We start from the raw sequence: 13451 nt of genomic DNA, 5'->3' as shown, positions 1-13451 counted from the left end.
AAATGGATTAAATATTTAAAAAAAGTTAAAAATAATTTATTTGAGACTCTACTTATAAAAACACTGTTCACACGTCTTGGTGAATAAGCTGTGATCACTTTAAGGTTTAACTGTCAGAAGTTAAAACTAGAGAGTATTAATAAATAAAAAAGGAATATTAACATTTCCTCCCTACCTTTTAAGTATAACACATGTATAGAAAATGAGTGAATTTTTTCACATATTCTTACAAATATATCTTCTAAATATTTTATCGTTATCTTTAACTTATATCTTACAAAACGTAGTTTAAAGAATTCATAATATGATAGCATGATAATAAAAAAATAATAATATTACTAGATTACTAGATATGTGAATCAAAAAATAAATAAATTATTGCTATAATAATGGTGTCTATATATATTTGTCTAACTTATTAAAAAAATAAAAATTAAGATTCAATTTAAAAAATATAAAATAAATAATTTTTAAATATTTAAAATTTGTTATAAAAAATAAATTAAAAAATTGACATTAAATAATAAAACACCATAAAATTCACCAAATATAGGTTAACTAATAGAATATATTTGACGCGAGATATAGCCGTTGGGACTTGGGAGGCATCTGCTGGAACGAAAGTAGAAAATCGGTTCGTTAATAACAGTTCAAAAAGTTTTTCGACCGTTAGAGAAAACTGACCATTACAATTCTTGCAACATTACACTTACGCACTCCCTCTCCCTCCTTCAGCACCAAGCAGCAAAGCAAACACACGCTCTTTCTGTTTTCCTCTCAAAATTAAATTAGATCAAACTCAACGCAGCAATCGAACTCAACCAGAGACACCAAATTCGGAGGAAAGAAAAACCCTCTTTCACCTTAACTCGAGGTTGTGCTCAAATAAATTGGACATGGCAACGGCGGCGGCGGAGGAAACTGGAAGTAGTAACATCGGCGGTGGCAGCGGCACCACCATTACCGTGATCGATGAGACCTACGAGTTCTCAGCGCCGAGGTTCTTTGATTTCATCAATGGGGAAACCGAGGAGGACGAACGCAGGGCTCAGCTATGGTTCGATACTGCTCTCTCCTACGCACCTTCACGTAAGTTTTGTTTCTTTAAATTGTTGCTGAGTGAAAAGTTGGGATTTTAGGTTATAGGGTTATACACATAGGATCGAAGCAGGTTAGGGTTGGTTTAAATCCATGCTGATTTCTTAGCATTGGTTTCTCCTGTGGCTGCTATTCTGTAAATTCTTCAATTAAACCTGTCGCATGGTTCTAAGCTCTTTGATTAAGCTATAAGTTATTTGGAATGTTGGATAATTCGCTTAATAGGAAGTTCAATTCTTTTTGCACCAACACCTTTTAGGTTAGGGTTAGTTACATAAATATTGTTCTCTCTAAACAGGCTATCAGGATAAAAAGTTTAAACTATTGTATAGTTTGTTTTCTAATTGGTGTTTATTGTATGATTATTTACGTGATTGATCTTTACTTGGTTCTTCAAATTGTTGGCAGCATTCATGCCTAAAATCAAGGCTGGTAGATCTATCACTGTAGATACCTTGTGTGATTTTAGTGAAGCTGACAAAATAGACACGGTACTCTTACTTCTACATTGATGATATAATTGTTGTGCTTAAAATTTGATTGAATTATCATTACTGATCATATATTGTTTTACTAGACATCCGAAAATGCTGAGAAGACTTTTCAGGAAACAATTAAACAGCCACAGAGCATCACTACTGAAATAAAGGAAGATGATGCACCTTGCAGTGAAGTCAAAGAAGAAAACAAGACAATTACTTCTCATGTGGTAATTATTGCTGCAATCTGAGGATCAAACAAGACAATTACTTCTCATGTGGTAATTATTGCTGCAATCTGAAAAATTTGTTCCCTCATTATTAACTTAAGTTCTCATATAACAATTATGATCAATGGATATCAGGTTCTTGCTGATACGGAAAGAAGTGAAGATGATTGCAAAGGAGAGAGCTCATGCTTAGGGATTTCATCATCTGGAGATGGGTCTGCTGAAGTAGGAAAAGATGCTTGCACTCCCAAGCCAACACTGCAGAAAAGATTGCCAACCACCACCTCCAAGAAGCAAGAGACAGCTAGAAAGATAGGCACTAGTAAAAAACCACAGTCACAGTCATCATCCATGAAAACCAGCACTGCTGGGACTCCCCATGTGGCCCAAGAGAATCAAGCTATTAAAAAGCAAAAATTGGAAGGAGGAAAGAGTAGACAGGTAAATTTTGCCGTTGTTCTTCCGCATTTTCTATTTAAAATTTTTTATGTCTTATCTTAATTGTATCCCTTTTTCTTTCTTCGTCAAAACTTTTCAGATTCTGAATGTCAAACATCACAATTTGCCCCATAAGTCTAAATTGGGTTTATTAACCACTGGCAATGCCAACATCCCTTCAAGTACTAGCAAGACTAACAAAGAAGACAGAAAGGTTTGTGTTGTTCATTAATTTCATATATTAATAAAAGATCCTTTTGATTATAATTTTAGTACTTTACTGCTGATCCTTTTATATCGAACTATCAATGTCTGTATGTGATAGGTTTATGTTCGTGGAACACCAAAAACAGCACCTGCACCATTTATATCAACAGCAGAAATACTTAAAAGATTTCAGTCCAGTACAAGAGACCTGTCATTGCCCAATGCTCTTTCTAATGTAAGATATGGATCTGTTGTTTTCTCTCCTTTTTTATCATATGGTACATGTTAAAATTTAAAATACATTTTTGACTAATTAGTTGGGGAAATGTTGCTTCCATGACCAGACAAAACCAAAACTAACATTGACCCGACCAAAAGAACCTGAATTTGAGACAACTCAAAGGGTTCGCCCAACTAAGGTGAAGAGTAGTGCTGAACTTGAGGAAGAGTTGATGGCTAAAATGCCAAAGTTTAAGGCTCGTCCACTGAATAAGAAGGTACTTTTTCATTCTTCTCTGGGTCGTACGTGAATGTTATCGTTTATGCCTAGATTTATGAAATTTATTTATTTCCTTTTTTTTATCCATTATAGATTTTGCAGACATCAAGTTTGCCTCCGATACCAAGAAGTACACCCCATCCTCCAGAGTTTAAGGTAAACCACATCAAAATATGTTTAGCAGAAATGCCTAATGTGATACAAGTACTAATAATTATTTATTTATTATTTTCTTTAGGAGTTTCATTTGGAAACAATGGCCAGGTCCCATCAGAATGTAGATTCAGCATCAGTAGCTTCAACAGAGCTGTCTCATAAGGTAATTTAGAGCAACAGGAGTTATATGATCCCTTTTGGATATGTCGGCTTATTCACTTCGATTCATTAGGTTGTCTCTTTTCCTTCTTTGACACAGGATAATTCATGGAAGCCTCGTCATCTTACAGAACCTAAAACACCTGTACTTCAAACATCACTGAGGGGCCGTCCGCCGAAGGTGAAGAGCTCCATGGAATTAGAGCAAGAGGAGCTTGAGAAAGCCCCCAAATTCAAGGCAAGGCCGCTAAATAAGAAGGTAATGGTGCCAACTTCGATATTACTTATGTAAGAATTTTGTCCTATCCTTCAAGAATTTTATGGTAACCAAATGATTTCTTGTCAGATTTTTGAAAGTAAAGGCAACATTGGCATATTCTGCAATGCAAAGAAGAATGTTACCGAGCCTCAAGAATTTAACTTTGCAACAAATGAGAGGATCCCACCACCTGCTGCTGTGGCAGATTTGTTTGACAAGGTACTTTAGAGTTAAATACTTTTCTCTTAGATATTTATTATCAGTTAAGAGATTCATTTTCTTAATGGGGTTTGCAGCTTTCTTTGAAGTCATCTGAATCTGCACATAGCCATAATGCTCTTCCAAGAAACACAACTCCAAATCCATTTCATCTCCATACTGAGGTTCATTACTTCACCTTTCATGGAAGATTAGTATAGCATGGTGAATAGTCTAGTTTTGGTATACCAACATTCTTAATCATGTTTTAGGAAAGAGGTGCTGAAAAAGAAAAGAGACTGTTGGTAGAACTTCTAACAAAACAGTGGGAGGAGGAAAGAGCGAGGGTTCCCAAGGCTAATCCATATCCTTATACCACTGACTACCCTGTGGTAAGAAGTTTCTCAATTTCGGCGCCCAATTGATGTTTACTAATTGATAGAGTATACATAGTATATATAAAATTGTTGGTGTCGTTTGTAGATTCCGCCGAAACCAGAACCCAAGCAATGCACAAAACCAGAACCATTTCAACTGGAGAGCCTAGTGAGACATGAGGAAGAAATGCAGAAAGAAATGGAAGAAAGACTAAGAATGGAGAGAGAAGAGGCCGAGATGAGAACATTCAAGGCACAGCCAATCTTAAAAGAGTGAGTACCAATTCAGAAGTTTATTCTTCCTGACGTGTATGAAGAAATACGATGTTCTTAATATAGTCTTTGTGGATATCATTGCAAGCAGGGACCCAATCCCAGTTCCAGAGAAGGTTCGCAAACCCCTTACACAAGTTCAACAGTTTAATTTACATGTGGAACATCGCGCTGTGGATCGAGCACAATTTGATGAAAGGGTAAAATCTCTCTCTGCATTTTGTGTGTGTGTATGTTATTATTATTGGTATTAGTATAGCTTTTTTGTGGCAGATCAAGGAGAAAGAAATGATGCACAAACGATACAGAGAAGAAAGTGAAGCAGCAAGAATGGTATAATATATTTTGTGAACTTTGGTACATTGTTATAGTCATCTAGTTACATGTTTGAGTGATAGTGATAAGTTTGTGAACAATGCAGATAGAGGAAGAGAAGGCTCTGAAACAGTTGAGAAGGACAATGGTTCCTCATGCTAGGCCTATTCCTAAATTTGATAATCCATTTTGTCCCCAAAAGTATATTCTTAAACTCTGTCTGTTTTTTATTGAAAAACGTTTTCTTATAATAAAAAATACAACTAATACTCCGTGCATACTAAATGTTGCGTACTTAGGTCTACCAAGGACACAACAAAACCTAAGTCACCAAAATTGCGTGTATTCCATAGAAAGGAGAGGAGGAAGGTATTCAATGGAACTGTAATTTCAAGTCCTGCCTCCAACATGAGATGATGATGGATTGATGGCTACATCAACTTTGTATTAACATTATTGTAGTGTTCAAGATTTCTTGAATGACACACCCCTATGTATGTTTCATAGTTGTTTTCATAGTCAAATTCCTAATTCTTTGTAAATTTTTTTCCAAAAACTATATAGAGATATTAATGTTGTTCTAATGATATGAATACCTTCATAAAAATACTACGTCACACTAGTAAATTAGTCATAACTTATTAAAACCGGTGTACTCACCAAATCTCACTTGAAAATAATAATTGCCTGAAAAATATTTTTGTTTTATGTTGTTATTATTGGTACTAGTATTAGTATATATCTTCCTTCCTTTGGCAAATCAAGTAGAAAGAAATAATGTACAAACGATGCAGAAAAAAATATTCTATATTTTGTGAACTTTGGTACATTGTCATAGTCATTTATTTGTTGTTACATGTTTGATTTAATAGAGATAAATTTATAAACAACGCATATAGAGGAAGAGAAGGCTCTGAAACAGTTGACAACGATGGTGCCTCATGTTAGGCCTATTTTCTTTGATAATCTATTTTGTCCCCCAAAAATTTTTCCTTAAACCGTGTAACTAATACTCCCTACATAATAAATGTTGCAGAGTACTCCACGGAAAGGAAAGGAGATGATGATGGCTACATCAACTTTGTATTAGTATTGTAATGTTCAAAATTTTTGAATCACACATCGTAGTTGTTTCCATTGTCAAATTCCTTAATTTTTTAGAGGCTTGAATACCTCCAGGAGTTTAGAGGCTTGCTCATCCTTGAGTTGCTCAATCTTGGTATGTGTAGGAAGAGAGGAAGTGAGCTCTTTAAGGTCTCTGGCATCTATCGTATTTTCGTCAGTTGGCCCCTCATCACCAGAGGGTTGCTTATCTACTTTTTTTTCACCTATCAAATAAATGGTCTTACATTTTTCTCTCGGATTCGGAATTGTATCACTGGGAAATGTATTAGGAGGTTCTCAGCAACTTGCTTGCTCAACTGTCCTATTTGAACTTCTAAGTTCCTAATTGAAACTCTAGTTTTCTGTATAAAGCTGTGGGTGATCTTGGAGAGTTTTGCTAAGGCTATTTCTAAGGCCAGCTTTGAAGATGATGGTTCTTGATAAGAATAGAGAGAGTATGGTTCTTGATATAAATAAAGAGATGATGGTTCTTGGTATGAGTAAGGAGATGATGGTACTTAATAGATGAAATATGGAACACTGAAGTTTTCTTGGTCTTGACTTTTCCAACCAAAATCCGGATAGTTTCTCTATCTACAGTAATATAAATCATTCCTTGAGTGTGAGTAGTAGCCCATGTAATCTCTCTCCATTATTTTCCTTAGCACAAAACACAAAATTGAATCAAACGTACTATGTGGTAAAAAGAGAGGAAAAGAAGAAATAATAGAAAGAAATATTTTTTATTTTTTTATTTTTTTTTGAAATAGAAGAGAAATAGGAAAAAAGAAAAAGAATATGTAATCTAGGTAATCAATTAACAGGTAGTTGTTAATCACAATTAATCTCCGGCAACGGCACTAAAAATTTGGTGCGAAATTTACAATCCAAAACTTACCGGCAAGTGCATCAGGTCGTACCAAGTAATAAACTCAGGTGAGTGAGTATGGATCCCACGAGGATTAATGGACTAAGCAAGCAATTATTGATTTGTTGTTCTAGTTAGACTAGTTGAAATGAGAGATTTGATTATCAAATAATAAAAAAGACAGTAAAGTAAGAAAAGCAAACAATAAAGGTTGAGAAAATGGTATGAGAATAAAGTTAAGATTTTGGAGATGTTTAAATATCTGGGTTAATATTCAATGTCAATTACCTTGATCATACAATAATTTAGTTTATGGCAAACTCCAAGTGATTAAATTCCTATTCCTAGGCAATCCAATCTCCTCTAATTCAACCAACCGTTAATTTCTTGATCAATTAACCTACTTCACGTTGTACGTGAGCCCATAAATGATACTCCAGGATCACACTTTCAAGTCACATATAACATGGAACAGCCCACATATTACGTGGGCCTCGCTGCCTCTTCCAGAACATCAATTCAAGACTTTATGTTCTTCAAAAGTTCAACTCGAGGATTATTCACAATTAATGTTGACAATTATTAAAGATCATAAGCAATCAAGGAAGATATCTTCTCGGTGGAGAATGATTAGGAAATTGATTTGATTATGTTTTAGTTTTGATTCTGGCTTAATTTGAATTTGAATTTGAATTAGGGTTAGTATTTAATACAGAGGGGGACACTTTGTTCCGCTCTCCCACTTTGCAATTTTTATTTCATACGGATTTCAAGAACAAGCATAAGTTTCTAATTCTCCTCGGATAAGGTTAGGAGCTCTGTTAGTTTTATGAATTAATGCAATAACTTTTCTGTTTCTAATTGATGCAATGGATTCCTCTTTAAGAAATGGTTTTCGTTCTTCATCTCAAAGGGTTTGAATGTGTTGGAAAATAATTCTTCTCTAACTTAAATTTTCTTAAACTCTTGGAAAATTAATTAATTAAATTAAGCTTGAAAACCAATTCTCATAATTTGTATGTTTCGAAACTGGATTGATAAGTGACATAGAATCAACTGGGCTAAACTCTTATGAAATGTGTGGTTTTATAAATCTAAAATGTTCTTCAACTCTTTTTCTGATTAAGTGACTATGGAATTAGCATTTAATTAGGTGAAAGAGAAATTGAATCACCCAGGGATTGGGGTTTAATTACTAATGGTTTACCATAAAAGAATCGTTGCATGATTAGAATAGAAAGTGAAAAGTGTTTATTCAGACGACTAACATCTCTGAAACCTTAACTTTCTCAATTATATAACTTTCTCAACCCACTATCTGCTTTGTTTTTGTTTCGTTTACTTTCTGTTTATCCTTAAATCCAGTCAAAACCTTAATTTGCTAGTCTGACTAGATTAATCAATTAATTTTGCTTGCTTAATCCGTTAGACCTCGTGAGATTAACCCTCACTCACCTGAGGTTATTACTTGATTTGACCCAGTACACTTGCCGGTATTTTGTGGATTGTAAAATCCGCATCAAGCTTTTCTAAGATTCAATAGAATTCAAGTTAGATTAGAGTTATTTCCCAATAATCACTAATTTGTAGGATGAAGAACAAAACCAATTCTTAAACATAAATCAATGCATTAATCAATAGTAGAAGAATAAATAATTATTAATCCATCAAAGTAAACAGAGCTTCTAACCTTAACAATGGGGGTTTAGTTGCTCATGGTGTAAAAAAACTCTAGCAGTAAAAAAGTGTTAAAGTATAGAATGAAAACTAAGAGAAGAGAGATCCTCACGTCGGCAGATCTCAATCCTATTTATAATCCTCATAAAAATTGATTTAAAACTTAAATAACTCCCTAAAAAATCTTTTCTAATTAGTATTTGATTTGAAATCAAATCATATTTGCTTCCGTTGACTCCTTGCAAACGTGTGGTCCCCATTGTAAAACACGCTACTGGCACTAAATGCCAGTGACTGAGCGTTTAGCCCAACCAACAGTATGGCTTGCACACAACAAAAGGGTCTCAGCGCTAAACGCTAGTGGTTGGGCATTTAGTGCCAATGTCCAGAAGGCCAAGCAAAAATTACGAAGCTGCCTGCACTAAATGCTGAGTTGTGGCGTTTAACGCCACCTACCCAGAGAGGGATTGTCTTACTAAGCTCTTGTAGTCGTACATTTTTCACCAATTCTTCATCTGAATGCTACCTGAAATCAATAAATAGCCACAGAAACTCAAAGTAGCCTCCAATGGGGTATAATCCATCGAAATCCTCTAATAAATCAATGGAATACCATACAAATCACATAGAAAAGGCACTAATGATACTCACGCATCATTGGGAAAGTTGAGAATTCACTCCAAGTTATACGTTTATAGATGTCAATGGGGATTTTGATGAGATTATGATTGAAGTGTGACGAACACTATATCCCGAGAGTGTGGCGGATACTATATCCCAAAATGAATAGGCTTGTTAAGGTTGATAATTCCCTCTCTCATGTTTGATTCAATTAAGATTTGGATTGATATGGTGAGGATGGTGGCTTTGTCCCATTCACGCATAGGCAAGTTGAGATTGAGGATTCTCTCTCTTGCTATGATAGACAAATTGACGTTGAAGATTCCCTCTCTTGTTGAGATGGGAAAGCGAGATTGAGGATTTCCTCTCTTGTTATATCAGAAAATTGAATGGAGAAGGTTGAGGATTCCCTTCGATTTAATTTCTGGTTGTGGCATGAACGAGTGAGGTTGAGGATTCCTTATCGTTACATCACGGTCTCTCTCTAAATGGGAAGTTGAGGATTCCCTTCGTATTAAGAGACAATATTCGGGTTAGCTACCGGATGTGTCAAGTTCTGGCTATATAACCGACAGATGAACTCATTGGCCATAGGACAGACATGCATCATTTGCACTTGTTGTTATTGCTTCCTTTAGTTTGGTAGTTATAGCTTTTATAATTCATGCAATTTATGATGTTTTTCATTTATGCCTTGCAAGTGTTTGATAAAATGCTTCTTTCAATTATAGAGTAGATTTTATACTCTTTGATTGGGATTGAGGACTTAGGTAACCTTAAGTCATTGATGTCCAATATTGATTGGTGATTTATGGTTGTTAGTTGATTTTGTTTCCAGTAAAGCTAGTCTTTCACTAAGCTAATTAGTGAGTTGGCTAGGATTTGTGGATTGAGATTAATTATGCTTATTTGACTTACCTTCGATGTCAGGTTGACTAAGTGGGATTAACTCTTCATAATTGCCATGTTTATGGTTAATGACTAGGATAGGAATCCTTGACTCTCAACCCTTGCCAAGACCCTTTTTAGCATTTCAATCTCCTTTCATTTTCTTAGTTAATTACCTTTATTGCTTCTTTATTTTCTTGCAATTTAATTTCTTGTCAATTGCTATGACAACTCCCTTTTTTTCCATAGCCAATGATACGCATACCTCACTACAATTCCGTGGGAGAACGACTCGGGACTTAAAACTCCCAGTTTTTGTTGATTTGAATTGTGACAATCATTTAAACTTTGATCAAGGTCATTTATTGGTTTGGAACTATACTATTGACGAAGCAATTCTCTTTGAGAAATTCTAAACTAACGGTTGGCCCTCGTCACATACGCGAAAAGGTGTTTGCATATGCGATCACCCCTGTTTTTCTGAAAAAGTGAATTCTTACATCCTCAACCATTCTTCGAGCCTTTTAAACCTCTGTAAATCCGGTTATGAGCCTAGAACCAGTGTAATAGAGGGTAGAGGAGTTAAGAATGAGAATGTATGAGTTGAGTTAGTGAATTGAAGAAAGATGGATAAAATGTAATGAGAGATGATTAAGATTGATTATGATGAGAATGATTAAGATTACGAGAAATGAGGATGATTGATTATGATTAAGTATGATGAGAATGGTTATGATAATGAGAAAAAATGATGGTTGATTTTGATTGAGGATGATGAGGATGATCATGATGATGAAAGATAATGATTGATTTGATTGAGGACGAGTTTGATACTGAGTAATCGAGAGTAGGAGCCTGAGTATGGTAAATTGATGATGGATTGGGGAGGTTGAGGATTCCCTTTAAGTTATATGTTTATAAATGTGAATGGGGATAATGATGAGATTATGATTGAAGTGTGATGGGCACTATATCTCGGAATAAATAGATGGGTTGAGGTTGAGGATTCCGTCTCTCCTGTTTGATTGAATTCAGATTTGGATTGATATGGTAAGGATAATGGCTTTGTCCCGCTCACGTATAGGCAAGTTGAGATTGAGGATTCTCTCTCTTGCTGTGATAGACAAGTTGAGGTTGAGGATTCCCTCTTTTGTTGCGGTGGGCAAGCGAGGTTGAGGATTCTCTCTCTTGTTACATCGGGAAATTGAATGGAGAAGGTTGAAGATTCCCTTCGATTCAATTTCTAGTTGTGGTATGAACGAGTGAGATTGAGGATTTCCTATCGTTACATCACAGTCTCTCTCTAAATGGGAGGCTGAGGATTCTCTTTATGTTGAGAGACGATATCCGGGTTAGCTACCAGGTGTGTCGGTTTTGGCTGTATAACTGATAGATGAGCTTATTGGCCATAGGGAAGACATGCATCATTTGCACTTGATTACTTTTGTAACGACCCAACTTCTAGTACGTTATGATCATACAAAAATTAAGGCGTTACTAACCTAATTTCTTTATTATCTATTTTATATTGAGCCTTTACGCGATAATCTGTAGACAGTTTTACTAAAAAGTAAAATTTTTAATCAAGAACAAATAACACATATTCACAAACTTAATATTAAAAATACATTATAGTATTACATACAAAACCAATTACAAAACCTACTCCTCTGAATAAAACTTCGACTAACAAGGTGAGGGGAAAAATAAATTCTAATAACAAGGCAATAAGCCTTCGCATCTGTAGTTGAAAGGGGCGGAAATGGGGGTAAGAACTGGGAAGTTCTTAGTGGGGTCGGGGTGGATAGTTATGTTCATTTTATTCATTGTTACATAGCAATCCCACAACAGAATACATACAATCTTCAATAGATAACCAACAGCAACTAACAACAGGACACATATCAACATAATAAATAAAAGAACACTAAAGTCAATCAATCATATAACACACACACAATCACAAAATTACACAACACAAAGATATGCGCAAACAAGCATGATGCATGTCTAGCCCTATGCAGGCCATGAGCCCATGTGTCGGTTGCCTATCTGCTCCCAACATTACCCAAGCACAAGTCCCAGATATGGCTTTCTAGATGAATACAGTCTGCATATAAGTCTTATGGTCACGCCGCATACAATGTGACTTTTAAATGTATTGTAATATGCTTACATCTGGAAAACAATTCACAATGTGTGGGTGTCCCCACTATACATTTGGCCCTAAGACCTAAACATGATTGCATCTGCTCTCATGTTACAGACAGTCTTTTAAAGTCTTTTTATCTTTGCCCTTTGCTCTCCTGTGGCAGAGATCCCTTTAATTAATACATTTTTTTCTTTTTTGTACTCTGCTCTCCTGTGGCAGAGGTTCGTTAGAATCTTTTAGTCTTTACTCTTTGCTCTCCTGTAGTAGATCATCCTTTTAGTTAATATATTCTTTTTTTTTCTATTTTCTGCTTTCCTATGTCAGAGATCTGCTCTTATGTGGTAGATATCCCTTTAATCCTTTTTTTTCTTTTCTATTTATCATTCTTTTATTTTTCTTATTTTAATACCACAAATCGCCTTCACACTCTTCCCTCATCTCTCCCTAGATTTTTTATGAAGAGTGAATCATAAGATTCTCAGTTTAGGTTCGTCTTTCTACAACTTTTAAATAAGTTACTATTTAACTCTTCTATTCTATTATAATACAAATTACTAATATATAATATATTAAAAATACATAGATAATAATCTTAATACCAAAGTAAAAGTAGTATTTTTCTTTATTACCCAAAACTTATTAACTTGAACTTTAAATAATCTTATTACTCAAAACCTATTAACTTATGCTTTATTATTAGGCTTTTATAAATTATTCTGTATCTCTGAACTTTTTAAAGCATTTATATTTTTATCCTAATATAGTTTATAAATTACTAAAATATCCTTATATATAATATAATTACCAAAATAATCTTGCATCTTTTATAAAATACCCATTTTATCCTTGAACTTCTTAATTATTATCCATAATACTCCAAAACTTATATAATTACAAAACTAACTTCGATTTTTACTAAATTACCATTTTCATCTCAAAAATAAATTTTTATTTCCATGATTATAGTTTTACCAAAGGACCGAACCTCATTCCTAAAATTCTTCAAGTTTTCTGCTTGATTTTTAAGTCTGTTTTTGATCTTTACAGTTACTAATTTCTCTTAATGTTCAATTCTAATTTTCTGCCACTTAATCTCATCGATTTCATCATGTTTCAAGCTTAGAATTTCCTCATTTTTTACATAAATTAGTTTGTCTTTTCAGCTTTCCAAGGAACCAAAATTACAAGTTATAAAACATAAAAATTTTAACACAAAACAATCATATAACCACTCAATTTCAATCATATCACAACCAGCTACCATTTTAAGCAACATAAATACATTCAAATCACAATAAAATTTACGAAACCCTATCATTGTATGATAGTCACCAAACCAAAACACCAAGGAAGCTTTCTGAACGAGAAATCGAAGAGGAAAACGTCAAAATTGGCTACTCCACCTGTAACATCCTAATTACCCTAAGCCTTACCTCATGCCGTAAAACAAAAG

General features: G+C 34.5%; 1 protein-coding gene across 2 annotated transcripts; it reads left to right on the top strand.

Moving 5' to 3' along the window:
- LOC107643564 (protein TPX2) lies at window positions 657-5295 on the top strand. 2 transcript variants are annotated; one of them, XM_016347245.2, is made up of 18 exons: window positions 657-1089; window positions 1507-1589; window positions 1676-1807; window positions 1943-2248; window positions 2346-2459; window positions 2571-2687; window positions 2797-2949; window positions 3045-3107; window positions 3190-3270; window positions 3367-3525; window positions 3613-3744; window positions 3822-3908; window positions 3996-4115; window positions 4207-4373; window positions 4465-4573; window positions 4647-4706; window positions 4795-4889; window positions 4988-5295. In XM_016347245.2, the coding sequence occupies exons 1-18, from the start codon at window positions 897-899 to the stop codon at window positions 5103-5105; spliced, it is 2289 nt and encodes a 762-aa protein (XP_016202731.1). In that variant the 5' UTR covers window positions 657-896; the 3' UTR covers window positions 5106-5295. The 2 variants fall into 2 exon arrangements, with proteins under 2 accessions (XP_016202731.1, XP_020979344.1); XM_021123685.1 differs by lacking the exon at window positions 1507-1589.

The sequence above is a fragment of the Arachis ipaensis genome, chromosome B05, assembly GCF_000816755.2.
Source record: "Arachis ipaensis cultivar K30076 chromosome B05, Araip1.1, whole genome shotgun sequence".
NCBI classification, from domain to species: domain Eukaryota; kingdom Viridiplantae; phylum Streptophyta; class Magnoliopsida; order Fabales; family Fabaceae; genus Arachis; species Arachis ipaensis.
Note: the sequence above shows the minus strand (reverse complement) of the source record. Positions and strands in the feature narration are given on the sequence as shown.